General features: G+C 42.5%; 2 protein-coding genes across 4 annotated transcripts; one reads left to right on the top strand and one right to left on the bottom strand.

Moving 5' to 3' along the window:
• Positions 1-23: 23 nt before the first annotated feature.
• Positions 24-5212, top strand: prdm9 (PR domain containing 9). Of its 3 annotated transcripts, XM_067487156.1 has the most exons (7): positions 24-175; positions 483-613; positions 721-813; positions 1371-1648; positions 1758-1825; positions 2107-2297; positions 2423-5212. In XM_067487156.1, exons 2-7 carry the CDS (start codon positions 514-516, stop codon positions 4513-4515), a joined length of 2823 nt encoding a protein of 940 aa, XP_067343257.1. In that variant the 5' UTR covers positions 24-175; positions 483-513; the 3' UTR covers positions 4516-5212. The 3 variants fall into 3 exon arrangements, with proteins under 3 accessions (XP_067343257.1, XP_067343258.1, XP_067343256.1); XM_067487157.1 differs by having other exon boundaries at positions 24-618; XM_067487155.1 differs by having other exon boundaries at positions 25-613.
• LOC137105251 (neurabin-2-like) lies at positions 5211-24928 on the bottom strand. The gene is made up of 11 exons (XM_067487158.1): positions 24778-24928; positions 23099-24564; positions 13507-13639; positions 11829-11949; positions 11387-11491; positions 9597-9729; positions 8731-8883; positions 8563-8616; positions 8202-8431; positions 8006-8102; positions 5211-6657 (listed from the first exon to the last, which is right to left on the bottom strand). Exons 2-11 carry the CDS (start codon positions 24449-24451, stop codon positions 6607-6609), a joined length of 2430 nt encoding a protein of 809 aa, XP_067343259.1. The 5' UTR covers positions 24452-24564; positions 24778-24928; the 3' UTR covers positions 5211-6606.
• Between the last annotated feature and the right edge of the window lie 64 nt (positions 24929-24992).

Genomic DNA, 24992 nt, shown 5'->3' with positions numbered 1-24992 from the left:
ACTCATCAAGATTTGCACTTTTATTTTGAAAAGAGCACCATGCTGTTCTGCTGAAAGAGACATTTATTCACTTCCGGGGGCGCGCCTTAGTCCATATATTTTACGACTAAAACAAACACTTTTTTAACACCGGTTAGCAAAATAGGCTGAGGGAAAATTAACCGCTGCGAATAGAGTAAGCGCAAACGTTTCTTCATGTTAATGTAGATGTTGTGAACGGGAACGGGAGTTTCATGGCTGACACCCACATAACGTTACTAATTGTAGGGAAGCTACAATGAAGCTATGCTATTAGCCACAACACAAACTGACGACAGCGGCTTTTAAGCGTATCCCCAACAGTGTTACACGTAGTTAGCCATCGTTCGCTAGCTACATTGGTGTTTAGCAAAAGTAAATATGCTAACGTTGCCCGCCTGTATGTTGTTTTAGTGTGTGTGCGCTGTCACAGATATTAGCTAACTAATAACGTTGGGTAATAGTTTCCAGCAACTCTCCACAGAGTCTGCACTCATGTCGGACAGGAGCAACGACATTGAGTGGGTCGAGACAACCGAGGAGGTTGTTATAACGGAGGAGTGTCTAGTAGCCACCGAAACCCACTCCCCTGCAGGTTCAGTATGATAAGCATCTGTGTTACGTTGTACTCTACTTTGATTGTTAATCCACTAAATGTGATTTCATAAATGTTACGGCTGTTAATTAATGTCTTTGTTCTAGTGGTTTCGGTTTTAGAACCAGCCCAAACACCCATCCAGAAGTTACTGGACACTGTGGCACAGGAAGAAAACCCTGAGGGAGAGGATGGCTTTTGTAAGCAAGACACAACGAACTAAAGGCTGAAAATTGAAAACGTATTATTGAATGTGACTTAATATGTGGCCCAGCAGCCTTGTCTTTTCTTTTTCTGAAGATTGAATCATGTCAGCTGGACTGGCAGCTTCTTCAGTCTGAATAAAGTGGCTGGGGAAGTCAGTTGTGTCCTAAGATGATGTTTGTTAGGTGTGGTCCTCTGTGGATGTGTGAAGTGGTCTTAATCTTCCTGGGATGGATGAAAGGGCAGCATGTGTTGAGAGAAGGGTTCTCCATGTGATCATACATGTGAATCTCATACCATCTATCTTCTCAGCTCCAAATGTGTACAGTCCAGTTAACATGATTCAGTCTTCAGATAACCAAATCTGGATGACTGAGAACCTTCACCGACATATTGGGTTTTCTTTATTTGACATAATAAATAGAAACAGTCTAAATTTTAAGACATGAAAAATAAGCTACAAGTTGGAACCCTGAAGTGTGATTACTTTACTTATGTAATGTTGCATAACTGGAGCACTGTATTCTTCTGTTTTTCTCTTTGTATTCACCAGATTGTGAGGAGTGTCTGACTCTCTTCCAAGATCAGAGTGATCCCACAATCATAAATGGCCCATCTTTTATTCTTGATTTTCCGACAAGCATGGGCGTCCCCCAGAGGGCTCTTCTCACTCTTCCGTATGGCCTGATGATAGGCAGATCTAGCATTCCCCATGCCGGGGTCGGGGTCATAAATCATGGAACAGTAGTGTCCCCAGGAATGCACTTTGGGCCATATGAGGGTGAAGTGACGACAAGCGAAACTGCCATGGCAAGTGGCTTCTCGTGGGAGGTGAGCTCCGATAGTTCCAATAGAAATCAATAAAGTGAGACGTGCAGCTCAGATGTTTTTTTTTTAGTTTAGTTGCATATTGTCTTGAAGATGTACTCATTTTCTGCAGATTTGCAAAGGGGAAGATCAGTACGAGTACATTGATGCTGCCACAGAATCACATTCAAATTGGATGAGGTAATGCACTGAATTCTGATATTGCAACTGTGTCTAAATCTTGTTTAATCACTGAATTCTTTAAATGTACCAAGTATAGCAAAACTGAACGCAACCTTCATTGTTTTTTCTCCTCAGCAAGGCAAAAACAATATACACAGTATACAGTTTCCATTTGTAGTCTAGAAGTGTCAATGTCAATCATTTGGACATGTTTCGTTTGTGTGTGTGGCAACTAACAGTATTTCTAAAAACTTCTTCAGTTCCATTTATTTATTTCAATCTTCTTTCTTCACACAAAGGTACATTAATCGTGCTCGGAGTAGGGACGAGGCCAATTTGCTGGCAGTACAGTACAAAGGTAGCATCCTTTTCCACTGCTGTCGCACAATACACCCTGGAGATGAGCTCATGGTGTGGCCCAGCAGCAAACTTCTTGCCAGTTGTAGTGAAGCTTGGACCCAGACGTGGTTTGTGAAGTTGAATGCAGCAGGTAATCTTACTACCCAGTAGCAGAGCTTCCTTAAAACAGCACAATATTTAGGAATATTCTTATGGACAATTTGAAATTCGTAAAATTAAACGTGGTAATATTTTCTCTCCTCTCCTTCATCACAGAGATCAGTTCAGCTGCAGCCTCTCAGATCTTCCTGTGCACCCACTGTCAGCTGTCTTTCACTACAGAGGCTTTCCTCCACCGGCATACACAGTACTTCCACACACAGCCTGCAGGGAACTATATAACATCTGCAACTGAGGAGGCTGAACCTGGACATCACACTTCCACTGAAGACTCAGGGCACTCTGTCGCAGCACCCCTAGTGGTATTATCTGTTGATCCCGTTGAGTCTAAAACTTGTGACGATTGCGGGAAGACTTTCAAGCAGATACCTCACCTCAGGAGGCACAAACTGTGTGTCCACTCAAATAAGCGCCCTTACTGCTGCTCACAGTGCAAGCGAACTTTTAGCCAGGCATCCGGCTTAATCAGGCACCAGCTAGTTCACAGAAAGCAGGCTTTGATTAAACTTCAGAATCAGGATAACGTCCTCAGTGAGAAGAAGGAGAACTTGAGACACAGATCAGAAACCGATGACACCGAATATCCAGCTGCTACTGATGAAACAAAGGAAAATAATGGAAGTGAGATGCTAGAAGAAGCTATGGATGTAACTGAAACTGGGAGTTCGTATGCAGGAGAAGCAGAAACATGCCAATGCAATTGTTTGGACTGTGGCAAGTCTTTCACAAATGAAGTGTCCCTCAAAAAACACAAGCTGACTGTCCATGAGAGGTTACGTCCATATGTCTGCACTGTGTGTCAGAAGTGCTTTGGCCAGTACAATGACCTCACCAGGCACCTGCGTTGTCACCAAAAAGAAAATAAAAGTAAAGAAAAAACGAATCCTCCAGAGGAACCAAGCACTATGCCATTTAGCTGTGCTGAGTGCTCGCTGGCTTTTTCTTCAGTGGACACACTTGAGCAGCACATCAGGGAGCATCACTCACAGGATACCACGGTGGAAAATCAAGATGAAGATCCAGTGCCTGCCGACGATCAAAGCCGTGATCCTGATTTCATTCCAGAACCCTCAGAGGCTGAAACAGTTCAGTCTGTTCAAAATCCTCCCTCTCAGAGACCTCGGCGAATTGGAGCTAGGTCTAAAATTTCTGCCATAACAAAGCTCATAGCACCAAGACGAAGGGCTGACACCTGCAAGAAGCCATTAACCACTGAGCAGAGCTGCACTGAATCGGGCACACCTGCCGTCAGAAATGCTAAGGTAATGAAGCGCAAATGGTTCAGCTGTAATCGCTGTAAACGCACATATGGAAACCCAGATGATCTCAAAGCACATAAGTGCGTTTTAAAGCAGCACAAATGTGGGCAGTGTGGGGCAACCTTTAATAAGTCTGGTTTCCTGAAAAGGCATGAGCAGACGGTGCACCAGAAGTCTAAATCTTACAGCTGCGACCGGTGTGACAAAGTCTTCTCCACATCTGGTAACCTTAAACAGCATCAGAAAAGCAACACTTGTATGAAGTATCACTGCACATCTGAGCTTTTCTCATGCTCATACTGTCAGTTCTCCTTCACTATGAAGAGCTACCTTATTAAACACATTAAGAGGCATCACCCCGTGGAGTATCTCTCACACTGCCATTCAGACAGCCTAATGGTTCCACTGGAAGAAGAAGAGGCGCCAAACGAGTATAAATGTCCCCATTGTGGGAAGAGCTGTGGGAGCGCCAAGGCTTTCAAATCTCACACGTGCTTCCAGCAGGTGAAGGTTCTGTATTTGTGCACTGATTGTGGGAAAGGCTTCACGAATCACTATGGTCTCAAGCAGCATCAGCGCATTCACACGGGCGAAAAACCATACAGCTGTCCCCATTGCACCAAAAGCTTCTCGTACACCGGCCAGCTCAACGTGCATCTCAGGACACACACCGGGGAGAAGCCATACCTGTGCACCCACTGCGGAGAGAGCTTTCGGCAGTCAGGGGACCTGAAGAGACATGAGAGGAAGCACACGGGGGTGAGGCCCTACAGCTGCCCTGAATGCTGTAAAAGCTTCAGCCGCCCCCAGAGTCTCAAGGCTCATCAAATGCTTCACCTGGGACAGAGAATGTTTAAATGCACCCAGTGTGGAAAGAGCTTTTCAAGAAATTATCACCTCAGGAGACACCATCAGAAGATGCACTTGTAATCAGAAGAAGGAGACACTGTAAAAGCGCTTAGTCTAAACTGAATTGCACTAAATGGTCATGACTGCAGTATTCTAGTTTTGGAAGAAATGTGAATGTCTTCTACAATAATATCCAGTTTCCTTCTAAAGTAAAACTTCTCGGTTTTAAAGGATAACTTTTGTTTGTTTTATTTTAAGTTGTTTTTACCAGGTCCCCACAGTTCCCCTAAAACCAACAATGAATTGCCTCCACTTACAGTTGATTTGTCTCGGTCCTACCTTATTAGACTAGCTTACTTTTGTGTGCTGCAAACCTCCGTTGTTGTCCCAAAGCAATTTGTTTCATTTGTAACATTTGTTTAAAAGTTCTTAGTGGATTTTTGGAATGAAGAAACATCTCAAGTAGTGCAGTTTCTCTGTTTTAATCGTTTTTGGAAAATGGTCTACAGTACAGATGAATAAACCGACCCACGCTGCACGCGGACGTTATGAAAGTAAAGACAATTAATTGTTGGTTTTAGTGTCTGTATGGGAAGTGTTACTTTCACAACTAATATAGAAAATGACAGAAGTTATCCTTTAACTATTTGCAATAGCTCCAAATGTTTCAGAAAGGTTTATTCAGTGGATTTTCTGCAAATCACAAAAGTAAAAGAGGACACACACAGAAATCCTTGTTTTCATGTCAACTTTTGAAATAAAAACCAATTTGACCATCGCTGTTGACCATTTATTCCACAAAAACATACAATGCAAAGCATGTGCACTGTACAAGCCTTAATATTATGAAAATATTCATAACCATGCCTGTTTTTTTTAATTACTCTTATCTTTGTTTTTGTAGTCACCCAGATCAATTTTCTTTACGACACAGTACTTGTAATATTGTTTGTCTATTGAACATTGGTTTTTGCATTGCTTTTGTCAGTTTTTGTCCTTGTTAGCTCATTTCCGACTTGACTATATTATAAATATTAAGTAAAATTAAAATATTTCAGTCTTACCTCAACTATACAAACATACTGGTATGACACAAGTTGACACAAGTAGACTCAATTGAAACTGTGCTTAGGTTGAAACAGGTGGAAACCTGGCAGTGTTTTTCCATGTGCTACACACAGCGGTGTCAAGTGCAGCTGCTGGTTAGAGACACAAGCTTCTTAAATCTAGGACCTTGCTGCTGGTTTCTTCTGATCACAGTCCAGTAATGTTTCTTATATCAGTAGTCCTAACTAATATCAGTAATAACACAAGTCTCTGACAACATCCATTTTGAGGGGAAGAAAAGATCCATTTTGTGGCACAGCAGATGTGGAGGCTTGTTTTTGTGGTCCGTTGTTTTGAAAGGAGCGAGAGGTTTGAACTTGAGGATTAATGGCTCATTAGTGAGTCCCGGTGTGTAAAAAATACACAAACACTTCTCAAAGGTAGGCAGCAGGTGGTTCTCAAGGTTAAGTGACACGACCCACAGAAGTTGGGTTACTGTTTGTACAATTTCAAAGACACCTCAAACTTAGTTCCCATTTATTCTCCCATTCCAGTGAAGCACCTTGTCAATGTCCTCAGTGCAATTGCCTTCCCATTTACACGTGTTCCTCAGATAAAATATACATCAACCTCCAATGTCATTAGTTTATATAATGTTAAATGTTATACACATTAAAAATTTTTACAAACCAAACTGATTGTTAAACCACACAGTATCACATCTGTACAAACTCAGAAAAAGGGGTCACAAAACTAGGCAAAGGAAAGAAAGGAACTTGTTTTTTGGCAAATAAAAGCAATGAACTCGTCATTCACAAAACACAAATGAAAAGATTAAAATACTGAATTCTGAAAATGAAAAAAGGAACAGTAGAACAAGAGCTCATTTGAGTCCATTTCTAATAATAAAGATGTTCCTCACATTCCCATTAAAGGTTAACAGAAAAACATGATAAAAGGGTTAAGTAGCTGAAATACAAAGCCTGAGGACACATAATACAATATGCGACCAGAAACAGGTTGGAGACGAGAAATACCCTGCAGTTCATTGCAAGTACAATAACACTATCTTCTACTTCTTCTGACGAAGTTCTGCTTTCTGAGCTACACAATGGAAAAAGGCTCTTATAAAGGTTCCGATTTCAGCTCCTCGACCCTGCACTCCAAGTCAGCCACCTAGAGAAGACAGAGGTAAATGCAAATATAACCACGTTAAATTATGCTGCAGTATGTGAACCATTCATTAGGATACAGACAGGTCCAAAAGCCGAAACATTATGTAGAACTGACACAAACAAATCTTTAAGATATACAGTTTCTGATTTTAAACTATATATTTAAGTTACTCGCATTGTAGAAACACTGTTCATTTAGATATTGTCACTGCTGCATTGTGCTGCATTTTCACATTAAGGTTAAGACGTATTAAAAGAACTTTTGTGGGAATTTATTTTCAAAAGTGCTGAAACAAAACTGCCACGGCCTGAATTTGCAGCAAAAAAAAATTGAGTTTATTTGCAACTTGTGCTAGAAGAAATTTTAAGAAGTTAATTTTATCCAAAGCAAAATCAGAAAAACACTTAAGGGACCACAACTAAATATTTAAAGATAATACATACACGGACCAATATTACTATTTCATTTTTGGATGTCTTGTTTACTTTATATATTGAGGCACAGTCTATACAAGCAAAGTGCTGCATGAAGCACAGGACAAACTAAACCAAGGACAAGTTCAGCACAGCATGGATCCTCTGGATTAAGAATGATTTTCCAGCAGATTATTGGCCCCCTAACATGCATCAAAAGAATACCAGGCCTTTTACTCCAAGTAGATGTCTTAACTGCTTTATTGATTGTCTTTGGAAATTTTTGGAGAAGACAAAAATAAGGCTGTAGCATTGCTGGCGTCTCTCTGGGACTTTTTCGAATTGCCACTGAACGAGCACAGAAAACGTGAAAAGTCAAAATCAATTCCAAACAAAAAGCAGATTGTATTTAAAACAAACTGCCAGTACTGTTTTTAAATCATCAATAAATACATCTAAAATCTAATACAGAAAATCTAATTTGATTAAAACCATTCACAATGGCTGAAATATGAGTTTTTTTAGTGGCTGCCCAAATACAGCTGTAAACTACAAAAAACGTGATTGATAATATGCAATTTCAGCTGATCATCTGATGCCAGTTTGCACGCTGCTTGAATAAATATCAGATTTACAGAAAAGGCCTTGACCATATAACAAAAAACGAGACCCAATCAGCTATGAGATGCCAAACAAAAAGCCCTTCATTTATATTTTTAACCGAAATTTACTTGAGATTTTGAAAAATGTTTTGCAAATCTACTTTCATATTGAGTGCATAAACATATACAGTGGCTCTCAAGGACCCCTGCACTGCTTCCCTACCCTCTGCTGATAGGCTGGATCGGGTTTATTCAGCCAATCAGAAGCTAGAAAATACCAGATTACTTTGTCTTGCCCCACTCAACCCATATCTAGGATGTCATCTCTGTTACCTGTTCTTGGAGTTGTCCTGACTCCTCTTTCAGAAGCGAGGCTTCAGCCCCAACTTGTGCACAGCGCTGCGTCTCCTTCTTAAGGTATTCAATCTCCCTGTTAATTGTAGCAGATCACAGCATTAACCTATTTACATCAAACGTAATCCACCAAACAACTCATTTTGCTCTCATCCGTGCAGTGAAGTCGTCTTACTTCTGCTGATATTCCTTGATCAGGCGTTTGGCTTTGCTGTACTTGCGCTCCAAAGCCTGATACTGGGCCTGTGTCTCCTTCAGGTGCTCGTCCACTGCCTGGCAAAGGCTCTGAGCCTCCATCCAGTAGCCCTCCAGCTTCTCCATACGCTCCTTGTTCTCCTGCAGGGTCTGTTCCAGCTGGGCTTTATCCATACGCCAGCGCTGCTTCTCCTGCTCTGCGTGGTGCAGCTGGAGAAGACGAGTGAAAAATTCAGTGAGGACAAAGAACACGGATCACTAAAATAATCGAGGCTTCTTTGCTTTGTCTTCCTCTAGGACTAGTATTTACTACAAGATATGAACTTGGCTGAACATCTTACCTTTCTTTTCAGCTGCTGAATCTCAGCCTGGGTCACAGCATGCTTTATCTGGAGCTTTATAGCAAAGAAAGTAGACAATTTTTCAAATGCATGTTAATATTAGCTACATCAGAGGAACTAGGCTGTGATTACACAGGAAAGGCTTCAATTAAGGAGATGACTGTAAACCTCTTTGTATTTATGGGCCAGTTTCTCAGGGTCTGTCTCCAGAGGTGACATGTCCTCATTCTCTGCCAAGTCAAACACCTCGATGGCGCTGGGATACGGTGGACTGACCTCCTCTTCGTCATCCTCTTCCTCATCTGTGCCATATTCACCCCCCTGCAGGGACGAGGTCAAAGTGAGGGGAACTTTCACATTACCATTCAAGTTGACGCTATCAAATTCAAAAGGGAAACATTCATTCCTCAATGCTGAAATAAAGATAGTATTGTGACACCAAATGGCCACTAGATGGTGCAAAACTCCAAAAGAATAGACCACACTTTCCCCTTTACAAGCAACTACTTTTCAAAAACCACCCACCATCATCACCTTTGCATGAATGGAGCAACTTCCTCTCTGTTATTATAATGAAACTACAGACAGTGTTTGACTCATGCTCTGTTTATGTAAACTTGAAAGACAAAGACCATCTGACACACAAAGATTAATCCTGGACCACAAAATTTGAGTGATCCTGTATTGTCCTCATTTTGTAGCCAAGCTTATCATTTGATCAGACTGATGCTGGATATGACAGTGAGGCTTTTTGGGCAAAACCTACAACACAACCATGGCAAAGAGAGTCACTTCTCTTCACAAGCGCTACTGGGATAAATGTCATAATCCTGAAGGAACTAGGGCCAACAAAGGATTGCAACAAAAAGCTTAATTTATTTTATTTAAAAGCAGTATATTGTTCCTAAAAACTTTAAATAAACTTAAAAGCCAATTTTGATGCCTTTATTCTCCTGTGGCAAAAAGCTCACCTTCACTTCTGCACAGTGCATTTGCAAACATTACGCCACCACTGAAGACTCATGACGACTAACCTCTTGTTCATCCATGTACTGGTTGTAGCGCTGCTCCATCATCTCCCTCTGCCATCGCTCCTGCTCCAGGGTCTGCTGGATGAGCTGAGCCACTTCGCTCTGTTCACCCGGCTTCTCTCGCCCAATCACGAATCTGTATTTTGACAAGTCAGTTCATGTTCAAAACATGTGATAGCATGTATGCATGCTTAATAACACATTGCTTTTTTCCCCTGACCACAGAGTATGAACAGTGTTTCATGACAAAAGACATGACAAATGTTTTTCATACATAATATCCAGCTTACAGTGGTGTGTTGTCATGTGTGTCCTACAGAAAGCGGCTTCCTGTTTAGAGCTGAACAAGGGCAGCCTCTATGGAATTGGCCTCATGATGAATCAAACCCTCAACCATCTCTTTTAGCTCATTTTAGAGTTCATTATAGAGGTTATAAGTTTCCTCATTGAGGTTCACAACAGTCTGTCCAATTAAAGCCACCGTGTAAACTGAACACCGAGGAAAAGCTACAGTGAATCGTGATGAAGCTCCAGATGGTTATTAAGCCACTGCAGCGTTTCAATTTCTGCTGCACTAACGGGTAATTAAATGTTCACAAACACCAATCCTGCCCTCATCTATTCATCTGCCTGACATTTTTTATGAATTGGTCTGAGCTCTAGCGCCCTTTGCCATTACTGCAATGGATCCATAATGTATGAACTATATCTGGAGGTCTCTGATCTTCACAAGTCACACAAAACTAACAATTACCACAACAGCAAAGACCACTAAACCCTGAATTATGAATGAGCTTAGATGGTGAAAGGAGCACATAGGGAACAGTCTGCTAGAACGAAATGCCAGTGGGCCAGGCTACAAATAGCCCTCTGGCATTTCAAAATGTTGCTTTTGATGCCAACTGTATTTGTTCCCGATAACTGTTTTCCGTAGCTTTACTATGGAATATTTGGATTTTATTCAAAATGTCTCCAAAAGGAACTTTTCAATACTGAAGTGTATAATAAGGACCCTATGAGAGTTAAGATATAAATCTACAGTCTGTAGCGCTGAATGGGCAGGATGTGGTAGAAGTCTTGCTTGTGAGACTGCGTGTATATATATCAAGAGGAAACCCTTTCTACCAAGCATGAATGCATAGCAAGCTGCGGGCACAGATAGCGAAACAAAGTGTCCTCGTCCTGGTCCCAGATAAGGCCAAGCTCACTAGAAAATGTTATTCAATATGTAATTGATTTTTATGTAAAACATAAATATGAATTAAAAACGTCAATAAGCATGTTCTGGAAATGAATGCAGCACTAGCATGGACTCAGAAGCACAGCTGGGCACTTTCTAACTGTGTAAGACATGATACTAGATTGAATCCTCAGTGCCAAAGAAGCACAATTATAAACTCCCAACCCCTGACATACTTGTCCTCTGATTAGAGGGGAGAGGCTTGCTAAAATCTGCAGCCAGGCAGTGAAAGTTTATATTTACTCATTATAGACACAAATCTCATGGCAGTTTGTGGCTTTTCTTAATCACTTAAGACAGTTTGTTTTTGAACAAAGGGAGAATGTCTATACATCATACATCTTTAATTAAATACCATAAAAATGCCATGAATTTGGTGCTCAATTTATTTAGGTTTTCTGACATCAACACAGGTTTGGAATTATACATAAAGTGAAGGAAAGTGAAGGATCAATAAATATGGGCCATGTCACTGTTGTGTCTCATAAATACTACACTGTTGGTTGGATGTTTTGTGTTTCCTAATTTTAAATTGGGACTGATTGTCTCTTACTTGACAGTTCCTGAGGTGTTCCTGAGTACAGAGGCGGCAAAGCTCTGGGTGACTCCCACCAAACTGGTCCCATCCACCTCCACAATCAGATCGTTCACCTGGATCCTGGAGGAGAGAAGTGAGAGGGAGGAGGTTTAGGATGTGCACTAATAGCTCAGCTGTGGACTCTGTTCATCATCTATATGCTTGAGCCCACACAAGTCAGGCTTCAGTCCTCATTCTTGGCAGCCAGACCCATCAGCAGTTGCCAGGGATCAGAATAAGCAATACGGACAATGAAGCATCCACTCAAGGAAATACAACTACAACTACTAAGCTGACCTCACGCTGACATAAAGCTTACTAAGGAAATGTCTCATCTGCTACACAGAGCATTTAAACGGGAATGTTTCGTGCTTTCACCAGATAAGGAATCAGGACAATTCAAAACGAATTAACTTGCCTGCCATCCCTGTGTGCAGCTCCTCCTTCTGTGACTGTCTTGACAAAGATGCCCAGCTTCTCCAGGCCCATGTCAGCCCCTGCACCCATCCCAATGATACTAATGCCCAGGCCATCGCCATCTGAAGGATAGAGAGAGGGAAACAGGAAAAATGACTATGAATGTCAATAGACTTGGGATTTACATATTTAGTGATCATTTTCAGCTTCGGACTATTATTTGTTTATTTGATAGTGAGCAGCAGAGGCACCGAGGAAATGTGGTTAGAAAGAGAGAGAGAAATCATAGGACATGCAACAAAGGTCCCCAGCCAAACTCAACTTAGGGACATTTAGTGGCTTACACCGCTACCAAAAAAGGACAGAACATTGAACTTGCTCACTTTTTCTGTAAACGCTGAACTAAATGTAGCATTCTGCAACTAGCATAACTTGGCTTTACTCCACCCAGTGTGCATCCCTACAGTCTGGGCCTCATCCTACCTCTCTGCCATTGTAAACTCAATGTGCCTGTTCAGGGGCCATACAGAGCAAAAGTCAGCTGCATTTTAGAAGCGCTAAAAGCCAAATGGTCTCTATCAATCACAGTTCAATCAGGAAAGTCACCACATTAATGCACAATTTAATCAACAAAATGCCCCTGGAGCCTTAATGGGGCCTTAACACTGATGGTGGTGTGGTGGTGGAGGGGTGAAGCTGTGATGCGGCATGGATGGCAATGACAGGGTAAACAGACATTAAGGTAAGGTGGTTTGAATGTTCTCGGGCTAGGATGATTGGATTAATGCTCTCTGGCTAGAGTGATGACTGGCTCAGCGATGTTCTGGTCAAAAACTCCACACAGTGCCCTTAAGACATTCTCCATTGTAACAACATACAATTTATTGAAGCAATTTCAGTTAGGTAGTAAAATATATGCTGCATTATTATGTAATGCAGGATGTCGAGATAAAATAAACTTAGTAGCTCAAAGGGCAGAGCAGGGTTTAAAGAGTTAAAGTTCTAAGCACAGAAAAAAAAAAGTCGCAAAGAAATAAAGTTAAATATTAAAAGTAGTCTGTGTATCTCTACGGGTTAAGCAGGGCCGCGTTTTTTTGTATCTTAAGGGTCTTTATATAAAGTAATCATCAAATAATAAAGTGCTTTTTAAGTTACACTATTTATATGTGACCTGATAGTTAGATGAGTGATAACGCCCAGGTTTCCTGTGTGAGCTGTTATGTGATGAGACAGGTGCAAACACTGAGCAGTTTCTCTTTTTCCTCTTTTGACGGTACATATAGCAACTCATCGTTTATCAAGAACATGGTCACAGATGGTATCATGTGGAACCTGCCCTGTACACAAATCTAAATGTAATCCTCTATAAATATATTAATGCACCATAATTTTGAAGGAATGTTGAAAGTGCAGCTTGAAATGGATGAAAGATGGAAGATAAAATTTGGATGATTAGAAGAAATCCTATTCACCTGGGATTTGGCTTCAACTACATAAAGTCAAACTGTTCAGTGGGGGGTTAATCGATATAGTAAAAAAACACCTGCATTCTGTTTCCTAATATAATGCTAATCAACCACTGAGAACCCCAAACATAAATGAATAACGTTTGTTACATTATTCATTTATGACAAATTCCAGGTCTTTTCTTTGGTGCTTTGTGCAGGCAGAATTTCCACCTTTCTCCAGCTCCACGGGGAATAGGTCCAGCCTCTCCACCCTCTTCTCCAGCTCGTACTCAGCAGATGCAGCCATGGGATCCACGTCTTCATTGCGCCTGTCATAGTCCTCATTGGGGTAAGTGGCAAACACCTGCAGGAGGAAACAGACAGTGTCTGACTGAGACTCAAACAATGATAATCTCTTTTATCCTGTAGAGGAAAAAAGTGATTTTCTTTAGTACAATGAACAACAGAAGGAAAAGTTTTACATTCTTGTGTTCTTGATGAGTAGTATTAACTAATACTCTGCACTGCCCTGAGATCAGTAAGTGTTTTCTCTGTGGCAACATGTCTTTTTGGATCTTCTGCTACAGGCAATTTGAGTTCTTTAATGTGCTCATTTCTCTTTTTTGCAACCATTGTGGGTGGTTACAGTTTAGTCCCAGTTACCCAGTCTGTTTTTTCATTTCTCTAAATATAGTAACTGCTACTGAAAACATAAAACACATCACTTCATGTGCACTCTGGTTGTGGTTATGTCAACTGGTGAAATAATTCGAGATTTACCCAAAGTTTCAAGTACATTCCTGAAATAATTCTCTTCTTAAGCTAATACAAATTAAAAAAAAAAACAAACTGGAAGTTTCTAACCTCAATCCAGCTTTCAATTTCTGTCATTGTACTTTGGCAGCAGTTCAAGGACCACCAACCACAGAAGCACAGATGTTTATTGAGTATTTATACATACTCCAAATTTTTTAGATTACAAAAAAGATTGCAGCTTCAGCTCGGCATAAACACAGCGGTTGTGGACAGCTGTGAAAGACAAGATGGATACGTGGTTTAATAATAACTGACCGCTACCGTTAACGTAGACATAAAGCAATTCAAATGTATCGACTATTCCAACTGAGACAGCCTCAGAGTTTCCTCAAGGCCCCAGAGCTGTATCGTTTCACAGTGGTAATGTGTATCAAACACACTTAGAAGGGGGGGGGGGGGGGGGGAATCAATTACAACCGCTGAAGTTGCTCCCATGAAGACAGAGGCCTCTGTTTCCAGGGCCCGACTTCCCGCATTCACTCTGGTCTAACAGCATGACAGTTTACATAACCACCTCCAGCATGCTAATGGAGGCCCTGTGCAGCTGCTCTTCACAGGCCTCTCTCACTCACACTCACACACACGCACACACACACAGGCAGAGTAAGCTGAATCTCTAAAAGCTTCACTTTCAGACTTCCAAAGTGATTATGCATGCACCACCTTGCATGGTTTACTAGCCGCTCTAATTAAGTGCTGGTCCTGAATTAAGCAAATTCTTTTCTGTATTTTATTTCATTTCTAGCCTTTTCATCCCCCAGTCTTTTGTTCCCTCTGCTGCCAAATTTAACACTTTTTTTTTTTAACTTTATTTCATGTTTCTCTCACTTCTCTCTTGGCCATTTAGTTTGTCCATCTGTGTTACAAAGTAGCATCTCATAGCTTTAGCTTCACCCTTCAGTTATCTGGGCCCCGTCTCCCTGGAAACTCCAGAGTAAAGAGCCTGTCAGTTTTGACACCATCTTTGAAATGTAACCAGCTCTTCCATACTCAGAGTTATTATCATTGTATTTTCACAAGTGACTGAACACTGCACATCTATTTTTAAGCCTTTCTTACCCAGAGAAATAGTGTAAAATGTTAAGTTAAATCCCCACAATCACTATCTCTACACTCAAGTAATGACAAGGCCCAAATTTGTATTGTACACACTGGTGTACTACGTAACAGACGCCAAATGGGTAAACCAAGGAAAACAACAACCGTTGATGACAGAAACATTGAGAGAGCTGTGAATAAAGACCCTAAAACAACTGTGACATCGGCAACAACCTTCAGAAGGCAGGACTGACAAAAGTACAGAGGCAACACCAGAAGATGCAAACCACTCATTAGCAAGAAGAATAGGGAGGCCAGGCTGGAATTTACCACAAACATACAGAGATGAATCTCATAAATTCTGGGACAAAGTTTTAAGGACTGATGAGACAAAGATGAACTTTTACTTGGGGACGAAAAGAAAGGATCTGCTCATGATCCCAAACATCCAAGCTCATCTGTGAAACATCGTGGAGGTAATGTCATGCCTCGGGCTGCATGGCCTCCTCTGGGACGTGCTCATTAATCTTCATCGATGATGTAACACGTGATGGCAGCAGCAACATGAAGTTAGAAATCTACAGAAACATTTTGTCTGCCAATTTAAAGAAAGATGCATCCAAACTGATCCCTCATCTTGCAGCAAGACAATGACTCAAAAAACACAAAAAAGTTGATCAGGGGTAAGAAGTGGAAGGTTTTAGACCAGCCAAGTCAATCTCCAGACTTCCACCCTATAGAGCATTTTACCTGCTAAAGAGGAGACTGAAGGGAGTAACCCCCCCCCCCCAAACCAAGCAACTGAAAGAGGCTGTGGTGAAAGCCTGGAAAAGCTTTACAAAAGAAGAATACAAAAGTTTTGTCAGTGGGCAGTTTGGTCAGTGGGTCGATGCAGTTTTTGCAATTACGTCTTATTCACTTTAATCTATTTTAAGTCTTTCTGTTCCAATACTTTTGCTCACATGTAAAATACGTGGGTTCAAACAATAGGTGCTAGTTGTATATCAGATCCAGATGTAAACACCTGGAAATAAAAGCTGAAATGTTGATATCTTGTCTCATAGTACCACCACACTAGAAATAGTCAGGGGAGCAAATCATTTCTCCAGTCAGCAGCTGTCCTGTATATTAGGCTCTATTGCTGAGTGTCCAAGGGAACAACATTGTTCTTGAAAATCATGAAAACAATAAAAAATAAAACCAAATGCAGCACATGGTACGCAGGTTCCTTGAAAACACTGTAATACATTAGCATATATTATGACAGATATTACACAACTAGCCATTTAACTGACAAACACTGTGATCTATGAATAGTGGCAGTATGATGACAACGCGAACATGTTACAGCTTCTCCACCATGAGTGTTTTTTGTGCGGTTTCATGTTTTCAGGCTTTCAGCTGTGGGTCTGGCAAAACAAGCAGTTTTTTTAGACTTCAACATGGATTTTGGCTTCTGTTTCATTAATCAAAAACACAACTGACAGATTCATCCATAATTATTACTTGCAGCCCTGCTGATATTATTTAAATTTTACATTAAATGTACACTATGTATTAAGTGAATCAAACTGGACCTGACCCTACTGCAGACAGATAGCACTGGACCTGCATTGAGGTCTAATGGATTTTGATTTAGGTTACCTTTGTATTTAGGGGGATTAGCAGAATGTGGATCATAGACACACACATTACACTGTTCCCATTTTAAGTAACATAGCAGAAAACAACAACAGTGCACTCAAACCCTGCGTGGCTACTATGAGGTTTTCATTGGCACCACTTCACCACTTCAGTTTAAAGATCAAAAGGCCACAGCTGGTGGGTTGTGGTGCCGTCATTTTACACCCACAATGCTGCAGAAGATCAAATAAGGACGTGGCACTGGGAAAAATCTGCTGTGTTCAAATGAGTGCCGTGACCTGCGGCATTGGCCAAGTTCAGAACCGGTGCCATGATGCAAGCGAAGCTGTGATCCTTCCTTCACTAACACAGACTTCACACGTTTGATTCTGGAAGGAATCTCTGTGTCAATAATCCCAGTCGAGGCCGACAGACTAATTGGACCCCGCATGAGGCAAACTCTCACCAGAACCTCACCTTACATGCAGAGTGGTAGGTGAACTCCTCGAACAGCGAGGCGGCTTTCTTTGGAAGACAAACATTAGGATTATAGGCAGGGTAGTGTGGAGGGGCGGGGGCTGAAGAACGCTGTTCCAGTTGTGGCAGATAGTAGGTCAGAGGAGCTAACAGATGGTCAGGGAACTCCCTTCCTCCCTCCCTCTGCTACCAGCCGCCTGGGATGGGCTACAAAAGCTCTGTGGGCAGCTAGCTACAGCCACTTACCAGCTACCACTGTGTATAATAAAGAGCCACTTGGGACTGTCAGAGCCATTAAAAACAGCCAGTAAGTGACAAATGCCATTTTACAAGGAACTTGATGGGACAAAGAGATGGCCAAATGACAGAGTAGCTCCGGAGCCCCTGTCTCTCCTACAGCATGGTTCCAATTGAATGGCCCTATAGCTACAATGTGATTGGGGAACACTGAGTTGGTTTAACTTGCTTGTCAGAACCCCCGTCATTGCCCCCAGGCTGGACCAATCTCAAATGTTGTGCTTCTTTCCTTCTTCTGTTTCCAAAAACATATCTAATTTTGGGTTAAGCCAATAGAATGTGTGTAGGTGGTGCCATAACAGAAATAGTGTTTCCACTCTGTCTCTCCACATTCTGTAACACCCAGCTTTCCATCATTTTTATGACTTATACTCACTTGTTATTATTTCTATTGATTCAGTTATGGGAGCTTCACCTCGATGCTCCATCTGACTTTAAAAGCCAAAGCTAATAAAGGTGATCATCATGCATACCTTGAAATCTGTGAAGTGGTTGCTCCTACTGTATGTGCTGCAATTACTTCACTCTTGTAATGGTCAGAACACCTGTGCGATGTCTATTCAAGATGTCAAAATGTCAAAAAAATATGTTATATATATATATATATATATATATATATATATATATATATATATATAAGCAAAAGAAAACAGTTCAATCACACCAACATGAATTGCTTTCAGAACAACCTCAGGTTGATCTAGTCCAGAAGTGGCAGGTAATTGCTTCTAAATCCTCCCGAAATTGGGGGTTAATCCAAATCCCAGATGTGCAACATGCAGACAGAAAAGAAGGATGTGGCCCTAGCTGCCCTCACATTAGACGGCTCTCTCTCCCAGCCAATAAAATGGATGGGTTTGTCATGGTAACAGTTGCATAGCACCAGAGCCCGTCTATTTTGGCAGGTCAGACTTTGGTCAGCAGTCATGTATACTGTAAGCTTAGCGATGACCGTCAGGAGACACACGACATCATGAGAATAAGGTCAGCTGCAAAATGTGGATAGATACAGCAGCTTAATAATCATATGATGTGAAGTTTGGTACATTGCACAAATTACTCTATGTGTTATTTTGATATTAAGATCTTTCACAATATAATTGTAATCTGGGGCAGCATATGCTCAGTCGGTAGAGTGGCTGTCTATCAAGCGTAGGTTCTGCAGTTCCCAGGTCAACTCCTCCTGGCCATAATATGAGGCGTCCTTTGGGAAGACAATGACTGCATTTACATGCACTTAAGTAACCGGGATACTCAGAGAAATCAGCTGTTTCTGGTACTTGGCGTTTACATGCTCTTCTGAATCCTGGTTACTGGAACTCTGCGTATACATGCAGCAAAACAGTACCTGATTTCTCCTCCACCAGACTTATTTTGGAAGCCTGGGCGCTTAATTATTAACAGATATTATTACTGTAAGAGAAAGTGCTACTTTTTAACTTTTGAGCGACAGTGCGGGGGCGGGAGAAAGGAAAAAAAGGGGAGACACACAGCTGATCCACAACAGGAACTGTCTGAAGTTTAAAAAAATCATTGGGGCAGAGTGACTTATTTAGACTTCTGTGAGGCACTTTGATCTAGTTAAATTTACAGCTAGATTTTTGGCAGACTATCTTTTACAAATGAGGGGCCATCGCCCCGTTAATGATCTCTCCCTTCATTCAGCCTTTCACACAGCTGATCAGTGGTCCATCAAAAGCAGACTGTAACCTGGATACTTAAGTCCATGTAAATGCACTGACTGAACCCCCAAACTGCTCAACCCCGATCCGAGCGCTGGACCAGAGGCTGGTAAAAATTCAGGAGGATTGTGTTAGGAAGGGCTCCTGCTGTAAAAGCCTGTGCAGACCGCAGCATCCATTGTGGTTACCCCGTGCTTACTGTCAACAAATTGAAAACGAGCAATTAACAGACAGTCAAAACATTACTTAGGTTATTCAGCTGTAGCATATAGCTCCACTGTTGTCCTAAATCTATTACCAACACAAACAAGCAGGAGCGCTCAAAAAGTCTTTAGTCGAACCGACATGTTCTTAACATATTAATGATCTCTATGTAATATTTACAATAGAAAAACATAATGAATAACTTTCATCTCTAATTAGAGAGGCGACAAAAAAACTAAACAAACAAAAAACACACCAGTAAGACAAACTATACACATCTTTGCTCCACACAGTCCATGTGCACCCTCAAAGATCACAGATCACTGTAACCAACGTCTGTTTTTTTTTTTTTTTAGCTTGACGAGATGATGGCAGGTGATTGCATAACATGTCGCAGCAACCTGAGGGAGTGGGCACATCATGTACTGTAAATGCTTGCAACCCACCACCACTGCAGGACTGAGAAGTGGGACAGTGTGACCTTGCTGATAATCTGTCTGGTCTCCCACCCCTTCTGGCTGTGAGTAATGCATGGTATGAAAAACTGCAGCCCCACTGAGTAAGTAATAGACAGTTCGAGGATACCTTGACATATGGTGATGTATTACCTCTGCTTGGGCAATCTGCTACTGGCTGATCTGAGCAGTGGCCAAGCAAATGTTGCATTTTGGACAGTTTTTGGTAGCAACCTTAAAATATGCAAATCTCCTTCGCTTTCAAAATTCAACACCCTCAGTTTATTAGAATATAAGAACAGTCTTTGTTTATGTTAATGATACAGTGCGAAAGAAAATCATAGGTGTTCTTCAAGAAGGCTGCCACGGCTGCTGTTCAGAGTTACGTAGGCAGCAGAAACCCATGAGAAAGTGTGTGCATGTGTGTTGTAATGCTGGTAGGGGGGATCAAAAGTGTAAGAGTAGGCTAGGTGAGGAGTAAGCAAAGGGATACTGCATGGAAAATAAATCTGATTATCTCTAGTTTGGAGGGAACACTGTGCAAATCTGGTGGAGATAATCTTATTTTATGCTTTTTTTTGTTTTGTTTTTTTAGATCTACTTAAGCAATCAAATAAATAATTCAAAATCATTGCATGCCACGAGACAACATCGGGTACTACAGTATACTGATCCTGAGTGGTACAGTATGAATCCAAACCAAACATGCTAAAGCAATAAATAAGACACGAGAGGCCGCTTCCTGTGTTCAACAAGGAGGCGGCCCTGAAAAGCAAGGCAAGTCTGTGACGATAACAATGCTGCTATTTTTACTAACAGTAGCAGACTGGTGACAGAGAGCAAAAGGGAGAAAAGAAAGAGCGAGAGAAAGAGAGAGAGAGAGTGTCAGGAGGAGCAAACAAAGGGGTTTAGTGTGAACTCCACCCCAAGCAGAAACGCTATTTTTGCCAGTTTGAGAGGACAGACAGTCAGACAGACAGAAAGGAGTGTTCAGTGAAAAACGGAGACAAAGAAAGACATGCGCCGAGATGTCCAACCACCCTCAATGCCACAAGACTTAATTGTGGTCAAAAGCTCAAGTGCTGCACAGAGGGGAAATATGCACTAAAAACGGGCACTTCCTGTTTGGAAGCGACCGGGCAGTTTTACAGTCGCATGACATTTGGGCTTCATATCAACGCTCCACCCACCCCCCATTTACTCTCATCCACCCCGGCATCAATCTCCATAACAAAGGCCACTCTGAACCAGTGTGAAGGGGCTCAGTAGGAGGTTATTCTCTGATGATGACTAGAGGGTCACAACCAAATTCAGCCTTCTATCAAAGCCTATGAATTATGGCTTCTTTATCAGACCGTACATGATGCTTCCTCCTGCTACCCATCTTTGATCTCATGAGGATTTATACTGACAGAAGTCTGTATTTTCCTTTGGCTTCTCTATTACACTTCACGCATGGGATTAGTGAGATATGCAACAAGATACAGACAGACTGCTTCCATGTAGCAAGTCTCAAAAATCCGTACTTATGCACCGACACTCACAGAATGTGCTGTACCTGAATGTTTCACTGGCTGGAACAAAAGTCAAAATGTATGTTTTTGTTTTTATTTGTAGGCATTATGTTGTGTGATTTTCCTTAAACTCTGTATTTCCCACCCAGTCCCTTTGTGTGTAAACTTAAGGCCTGACAAACAAATGCTAACTGCATTGTTTTCCTTTTAAAAAAAAATATCCGAAAAGCAATTTTTTACCATTTTGAAACCTGCATTGTGTACACCTGCTCTAATCTTCTCCTGAAACCTGTTAACTAGCAAACGTGCTTTTAGACCCAGAAATACAAACACAACAGGGTCTGCTCCACTTTGCCTCTAGTGGCCAAAAACTTCACAAGGGGTCTTTCATTTTTTGTGACTTTAACTTCCAATTCCATAAAAGTTAGTGATCACTAATTAAATTAACATTTCAGACATTTTTAAGGAGCTTTAAATAGATTTGCAATTACCAGCATCTTAGTAAAGATAATCAAGTTAGAGCTTTAGACGTGCTAGTTGTTTTTTGGGATTTTCTCTGTATATTTGCCATAAGGACACAAGTTTGGTATCAACCTTGTCATCTAATTCCTGGCAAGAAAAGTACTTTCTACATTATCTTGCCCAATTTCATATGTTTATCACAACTCCTTTACAGCCCAACAAGAATGAATGTTTCTAGAATTATTTTTTATTTTTATTGAATGTACAGTAAAATCCAACATTTTGAAATATCAGACTTTAACGGCTAAGGCGCTGCCAGCCGATGTGCAGCCATGAGAGGAGAGTAAGAGCTACTTTCGACTTCACTGGTCATGATATGGGACAGGAGCCCTTAGTCACTGAAATGGCTTTCTGTGTGAGGGAATGTGTGTGTGATGTACAGCATCAGTGCCCACTTTAGCTTGCAGAATCTCTGTACGCCTCAGACCTCAAGGCAGAACAGAGCAGCGAGACTGAGCTGCAGAGGATCTGATGCTCTTCTCCAGATCATTACACCACCCCCAGACACAGAAAGGCACTTTAAATCAACTCTACCTCCTCCTCCTCGTCTCTCCTCCACTCTCGTCTCACTGGTCCAATATCACCAGTGTCCTTTCTCACTTCTTTCTCACATACAAAAAAGAACAAAACACTCCATTCCTCATCTAGTTCCACACACACCATCCACACCATAACTGACAGTGTCCACTTAGCTAAAGACAGGCCTAATTATCCAGGCCTTTTTGGTCCTCTTTCCAATAGCAATTATTTACAGAAGCCGTTTCCACTACATTTCAGTTAAGTATCAACACCACAGCTCTTCAGGGGCCCATGTCAGCTGCACAGTAGGAATGTAGGTCCATCCATTAGCAGCTGGCTACTGTGGAGGGAGGGTGTTAGTAGTGTGCAAAGCCCTGTGTTGAAACAGGCTAAAATCAAAATGTCAGCATCATTGTGACACCAGCAGAAGCTGCATGGGTTCATTAAAAAAAAGCTGACAGTGGCACTGGCTATGACTGTACCACAGCTGATAAGGTTTAATGTCAACTTCAACAAAAACAAATTACTCGAATATAGACCTAACTACAAATCAGCAATCAGCCCCTCAAGGCCTCTTGGACAAGGCTCTGTGGGCGTAATCTGTAAAATATCTTCATGTTCTACCTACAGCTAATTAATATTCATTCTGTGTTTCTTGGCCTGCATATTTCCTCACCTTGATGGGCTCCATGCTGAAGCGAATCTTCCTCGAAGGGGGCGGGTCCTCCTCCACAGGCAACCCAGAAATCTCCACGCAGCTGGACTCAGGCTCATAGCGGTCATCGCTATCATCTTCGTCCTCATCCACCTGGCTGCCTCCAAAGTCTTCTCCCACTGTGCTGTAAGCACTGATATCCACAGACTCTCTGCCTGACTGGTCGTCTCTGAGAGTCCTGTCTTCGTCAGCCATCTCCCCCTGTTGCATGATTGTCTCACCTCCCGTTGGAAAGCTTTGATTCTCAACAACAGCTTCTCCATTCTCCACAGAGATGTAGATGTCACCTTGCAGTATTGTGTTGCTGGGATCCTCAGGTGTGACCTCTGCCTTGGCTTCAACGCCTGCATCTGAAACAGTCTTTTCTCTCTGGTCATTTGCCTCTCTGACAGTACTGGAAAGTTCACCTGCTGGGGCACTTTGGGCAACAGTTTGTCCCCCATTAATGCTTTCAGATGGGGGAGTTACCTTCCCCCTGGGGCCCCTTGGAGGGCCTTCTTGGCCCTTTTGTTTGCCTATGTCTTCTTCTTGGTTGCCTACTGCAAAGGAACTAACCCTCTTTGTGATTATTTTGGAGTTCAACACACCCACCTTGGTGCTGACCCCTCGGGAAGGGAGCGGTGGGGTAGAGGAAAGGCGGTGGAGGTTGTTCCGGAGCTCAGCCGCCCGTTCAAACACAGCACTAAGCTGGCTGACAGTAGGGGACACTGCCTCGCTGGTGTCCAGGCTGTCCAAGGACTCTGTGCTGCCATTGAAACGAGCCACCACGTCCAACCTTCCATCCTGGAAGCTCGAGGCCTTGTCTGTCTTCAACAGGACTCTGGTGGTGGCCAACTTCTCCTGCTGCTGTTTCTCCTGCTGCTGCTCGAAGATGCGACGGGTCTCCTGCAGCCTGGAGTAGCTGGGCGACGAGGCCCGCAGCTGTCCGTTCTCCGACTTGGTGTCGAATTTGCTGACACGCTGGGACACGGTGGATCCGAGCTTCAGCAGCGCGCTGTGGTCCACGTTTTCGTTCAGGCTCCCGGCTCTGGGGAGGGAGAGGCGCACCGTTTTCTCAGCGTTCCTAGCGCAGTCCTCTCCCTCTGCATCTGCTGGGGATGTGATCTGCATCTGCTGAAACATATTTTTGATACGGTTCACGTTGGAGCCGTACCTGCGTCCCCTTGGGCCCTCCTGCACGTCCCCATTCGCAGCATTGTCTTTGACGGGCTTCAGGGCCTGCATCCCCGCCTCGTACGCGTTCCTGTGCGGGGATGGGCTTCTGAGCGTAGAGCCAGAGCCGGTGCTCTTGGATGTGGATTCGGTCTTCATCATGGTCAGTCAAGCGACGCAGCGGATGCTCAGCGACGGCATGTCTCCTTTCTCAAGCCCCGGTGCCAAATCTGTATTACCCACCAGCAGCCGAACCAAGCGAGGAGGAGCCCAAACTAGACCGGCAGATGGGGAGAAACAAAAACAACAGATCGTATTAAAGGCCTGCTTGCATCCGCTGCATTTCTTCTCCAATGCAACAGAGAAAGTGAGCACGATGCATCTGTCATTAGCTCGACTGCAGTTACAACAATGCAACTCTAACCCTCGCACACATTTTCACTAATCTTTGCACAGAAGACAAAAACAGGAAAAAGCAGTTGACTCACCGCAGCTGACGACAGATTGCTTGCGTTTAATCCCTTTTTGCGCGCAGCATCATTTTGAGCTCTTCATTCTGTGAGCTGCAGATTTCTGGTCCTCCTCTCGCAGCGACGGAGAGCTGCTGCATGGAGGATGGAGCGACTGGGTCATAGCGCCCCTCGGGTTCCCCATAGGACCCTGTTCCGTTCCGCACCCACCCCTAACATCAGTTCTTATCCTT

This window comes from Channa argus, chromosome 20 (assembly GCF_033026475.1).
Source record: "Channa argus isolate prfri chromosome 20, Channa argus male v1.0, whole genome shotgun sequence".
In the NCBI taxonomy this organism is placed as follows: domain Eukaryota; kingdom Metazoa; phylum Chordata; class Actinopteri; order Anabantiformes; family Channidae; genus Channa; species Channa argus.
Note: the sequence above shows the minus strand (reverse complement) of the source record. Positions and strands in the feature narration are given on the sequence as shown.